Genomic DNA, 5,093 nt, shown 5'->3' with positions numbered 1-5,093 from the left:
AGCAAAACCGCCCGCAGGTGCTTGGGTTTTCAGCAAGATTAGCACGCAACAAATGACTGACAAGTGAACGTAACCAACCATAGCCAAGCGGTCAAAACTTGATTTGACCCGAATTTGAATATAATATATATATATATATATATTTTATGTATCCTGCTCAAGTTTCTGTCTATATTTGTAACTTGTAAGCACCCGAAGTCTTCTCAGGGCTGGTATTTTCACCTGGGTGTACAAAACCATACAGTCAGAAGCTTTCACAACCTCAATCTACGGTTCAGACATTGCCATCCACAGAAATACCATTGGTACATTTAAGTAGAGATTTTCAGTGCATACACCATGACATTTTAGCTTCTTCCGAATCTGTGAACGTAAAAATATAACACTCTGGAGCAGGATATATAATTACATACCAAGGAAACATCGATGTGAGGTATATTTCAATATTACGAAAGTGGCCAATCTCCTTCGCAAATCCAAGATATCTCACGTGACTCTCCACATTCCCCATTTCCATATGATCTTCGGAAAGTTGCTTTTACACCTTGAGATAACATGATTCTTGACCGCAATAGGAACATCACCATGAATAAGCAATATCACCTCGCTGAAAGGGACACAAAGGCTGAGCATGAAACATAAAAATGCAAAGTCGTAATCCAATGGAAGACGAACCATTAGTTTCCTCAAACACCACCACTCAAGTCTCTGGTCAATCCATTCATTGACGAAGGAATTTTCTAGCTTAACCCAAGCGCCTGGTCCCAATGCCAAATCATGAATATTAGGAAACGCACAAACAAGGTTAATGATGGTGAAAGAATTTTCAATTTCTATAGGTTGAGGTACATCAAGTTCCATCCTTTCAACTGATTTATTTTGTAAAACATGTGCAAGCGAGTATACGCAAAAGGACTCCAATCTAATAAACTTCAGATTCTGAATTTTTTCCGGGTTGAGTATCAAGCCAGGCTTTCTAATCTTAAGATCAAGATGAGACAATAACGGGGTTTCAAGAAGAAGAATTTGCGGTTCAACACATTGTAGCTTCAACTCTGTCAGATGTGGTGCATGTATAGCTAAAGAGCATGGGAAATTTGATACCGTCCAGTGGCAGACCTTTAACTGGGAGAGACGAATCTCAGGCTGCTTAAGCCCCCCAACCCCGACTAAGTTTAGAACTTGGAGAGATGGAAAACACTGGTTCATCTTTGCCAAATTTTCATCATCTAGTCGAATGAATTCGAGGGTCAGTGATGTCAATTGAGGCATTGGTTTCAGCCTTTCAACCGATAGCCAAGCATTTCTCACTTCCAAATGAAGAAGGCTTCCACCTGCAGGGAAAATTTTTATTTGATCAATATATTCTGTATATACTCTTCTCAATTAGATGTATTAAAGTTATGGCTCAACATGAATAAACCTTAACATGGAAATGAAGAGGAAACCAAAATATTCCTATAGAATCATATAAGATCAGAAAAAAAGTTCTAGTTCATAAAACAGGTGAGAACAGGGGAATTTCTTTGACAAAAAAACATCAAACGAAGTCAACTAGATTGTAGAATGCCTGACCAGTGAAGTAAAAAAGAACTAAAAAGGCTGAAAGAAATATTTCGAATAGATCCTCTACTTTTAAAGTTCAGAAGTTATTTTTAACTGAAGAAACAACCACATAAAAAAATTGTGAAGCCACTAAATGTAAATCAATCATAGTATAATACCCCATTATTATGGAAAAATTGTCTGTGCAACGTAGACAACAGGAAATTATATACTAATTAACCTAATTCCCAGAACTCCGGCTTCCCTTGGTTGGGCAATCTGTTATACTATAACTTGCACCAAATGAACTACATCATACATCACTCATGTTGAATCACATTAAAATTAATCTCAAAGGCAAAATATAGATATTTACATTAAAATTCATGGTATCAAACCAAGTGGCATATAGAAGGCATGCCTCCCTTGGCGGGTTGCTATAAGCTTTTCTGGCAAGAAAATATGTGCAACACCATACTATGACAAAATATATTAGCACAAGAGCATAATTTGTACATCATTCATAGCTTGAACTCAAACTACATCACCAGAAATGGTCAGGACTTAATGTCAAGAGACTATCAATTGTAAAAAACTTCCATATCAACTTGTTTGGTAACATCCCGAGTAAGCTAGCGTTTAAGTTCTCATTAAAAAAAGTTAGGATTGCCTAACTTTTGAAAAACTAACTTATAAGCTCACCTAAGCAAGCTAGGTGTGACCTAGACAATGACTATTCTACTCATACATTTTTTTAAATAAAATTTTTATCATTAAAGCCAAATACTAACATACTTAAAAGCTTCTAAAAATAACTTCACAAACACCCCTAAGAGTCTTCATCCCTCAACTATCCTGATCAGGACTTAACATATTACATATGGGGAAATCACAACCCTGTGATTTTCCTTAAGACATAATTAGTGATCTTACTTATGAGTCAATCCATCATATATCAAAGCAAAAAGGGAGAAAGAAACTTTCTGTCAAATTTTTTTCTCTTCCATTTATGGGCTGTTAGCCTCCAAGAGTGGAATCCACAAGTTTCCATGTTTTAAATATTTTGTTTGGCTTATACTAAAATGGAATGAGATTATAAGAATCTCAATTGTTTTCGAAGAAATTGATAAGAACATGATTTATAAGTCCTTATTGCTTTGCTGTTTAAAGTAGGATATATTAGTAGTTTCAGAAAATATTTTGGACATCTTTTGATATTTTAGCTTTAATCATCAATCATCATATATATAAAACTCATCAATGCTTCTACGGATTCTTCTCAAAAAAATATTTTTTGAAATGGAAAAAAAATTACAAATGNACCAAAAAAAGCCACAAATTTAAAAACGATTTCTGAAAAAGATATTGCTACTTAGGTCCGGGATTCGGCCCATGAAAAGGGCGCTCAAGTGAGCATGCTAGAGTGTAAAGTAATAACCGTCATCCCTTCTCATAACTTTGGAGTTTTTGGTACAGTGGAAGAGACCTTTGACACATAATAAATGATTCTACCAATCTTTCTAAAGGATAGAGTTATTTTGCTCTTTAATACCCGGGGTTTTAGGCCAGTTTGGTATTACTTTTTTTAGTTCGCTTTTGCTTTTTTTTAAGCAGTGAATAATAATGTTTGGTAAAACTTATTTTGCAAGCTTATTGAAACTGTTAGAAATTGGGGGTGGAAACAAACCTCCGCCGGCGACGAGGAGCTCCGACGAGCTCCAGGATGACGCAGGCGAGCTCCGGTTGTCACCGACGGCGGAGGAGCTCCGACGAGCTCGAGAAAGGCGGAGATGACGCAGGCGAAGTCGGCGAACGCAATCCTTCGGTGAACGCACACTTCGGCGAACGCAGAGTTGGGCGAACGCACCCTTCGAAGTCTGCGTTCGACCCCCCCATTCGAGCTCTGCGTTTTCTCTTCGACCTCTGCGTTCGCCCCCCTTTTGGCGTCCGCGGGCAGCTGGCGACAGGCTGTCGCCAGGCCATCCACTCGCCTATAAAACCCCCCCTCCAGCCTAGGGTTTTGCTGCCGTCGTTCTTCTCCTCCCCTCCTCTGATTTTCTTCTTCTGGCGGCGGCGGACTGCCTTAAATCGCTGCTGCGATTTTTCCCAATCTTCAACAGTAGTTGAGGGGATTAAAGAAGAGAGAGAAATAAGAATTAAAGAGGGGTTTTAATTGTGGGGTTATTTATTCTCAAGTGAGAGAAATTGAAAGGGTTCATACCCTTTGATTATTAACACTGTAGCTACAGTGTTTATTTGAGAAATCTCAGTTTTGAGATCCGCTCCTAAATTGTAATTTCTTGTTTGATTAATAAGAAATTATCTGTGTGCTCCCGAGGAGTAGGCAGTTGCCGACCTCGTTAATCTTGGTGTACATTTTTCTTACTGGTTTTCTGTTGCCCATTGGGGGTTTCAGCGTGTAAATTCCCAACAACTGGTATCAGAGCGTGAAACGATCTAGAACAAGTCAGATGTCAGTGGGCGAGCCATGGCACAGATGAGGCAAAATGAGACTGAGAAAATTTGACGGAACAGATTTCGGATATGTATGAGAAGCCATCAGCCGCGAACAAAGTTCATTTGATGCGGTGGTTATTCAATCTGAAAATGGCGGAAGGCGCGTCAGTAGCACAACACCTCAATGAACTTAATACGGTTACAACCCAATTGAGTTCACTTGAGATTGAGTTTGATGAAGAAGTTCGGGCGTTGATATTGTTGTCTTCCCTACCAGAGAGTTGGAACGCTACAGTCACAGCTGTGAGTAGCTCGTCGGGAAACAATAAGTTGAAGTTCGACGACGTTCGTGATTTGGTTCTCAGTGAGGAGATCCGACGGAGAGAAACTGGTGAAGCTACAACCTCTTCAGTATTGCATACAGAGTCAAGAGGTAGAAATTCAACCAGAGGAAACGGACGAGGAAAATCAAACTTCAGAGGTAGATCAAAGGACAGGAGGTCCAAATCAAGGAATCCAAGCAACAGCTCGAAGGCTATCGAGTGTTGGAATTGTGGAAAGACCGGGCATTACAAGAATCAGTGCAAGAGTGCACAGAAGGAGAAGGAGGCGAAGGCAGAGGTGAATGTCACATCCACCTCAGGAGGAGACGACGCATTGATATGCTCTTTGGAGAGCAAGGAGGAATCTTGGGTGTTAGATTCAGGAGCGTCGTTCCATGCTACCTCTCAGAAAGAATTCTTCGAGAAGTATACCCCCGGAAATCTTGGATACGTATATCTTGGTGATGATCAACCATGTGCTATTGTGGGCAAAGGCGTGGTGAAAATTAAGTTGAACGGGTCAGTATGGGAGCTGAAGGATGTCAGGCATATTCCCGACCTGAGAAAGAATTTAATATCCGTAGGCCAGTTGGCTGGCGAAGGATATACCACGACCTTCCACGGAGATGATTGGAAGATCTCAAAGGGCGCAATGACGATTGCCCGAGGCAGAAAAACTGGTACCCTATATATGACAGCAGGGGCACGTTGTTTGATCTCAGTTGCAGCAGGCAATGAGACTTCAAAGCTGTGGCACCAGAGACTCGG

The 5,093-nt window shown here is 40.2% G+C and overlaps 1 protein-coding gene across 1 annotated transcript; it reads right to left on the bottom strand.

Annotated features, from left to right (window-relative positions):
• Nucleotides 288-1,729, bottom strand: LOC109836595 (F-box/LRR-repeat protein At4g29420). Its single transcript, XM_020404547.1, has 2 exons — nucleotides 1,725-1,729; nucleotides 288-1,378 (listed from the first exon to the last, which is right to left on the bottom strand). The coding sequence occupies exons 1-2, from the start codon at nucleotides 1,727-1,729 to the stop codon at nucleotides 487-489; spliced, it is 897 nt and encodes a 298-aa protein (XP_020260136.1). The 3' UTR covers nucleotides 288-486.

Source organism: Asparagus officinalis, chromosome 1 (assembly GCF_001876935.1).
Source record: "Asparagus officinalis chromosome 1, Aspof.V1, whole genome shotgun sequence".
In the NCBI taxonomy this organism is placed as follows: domain Eukaryota; kingdom Viridiplantae; phylum Streptophyta; class Magnoliopsida; order Asparagales; family Asparagaceae; genus Asparagus; species Asparagus officinalis.
The sequence above is the reverse complement of the archived record's forward strand: the minus strand, read 5'-3'. Positions and strand labels throughout refer to the sequence as shown.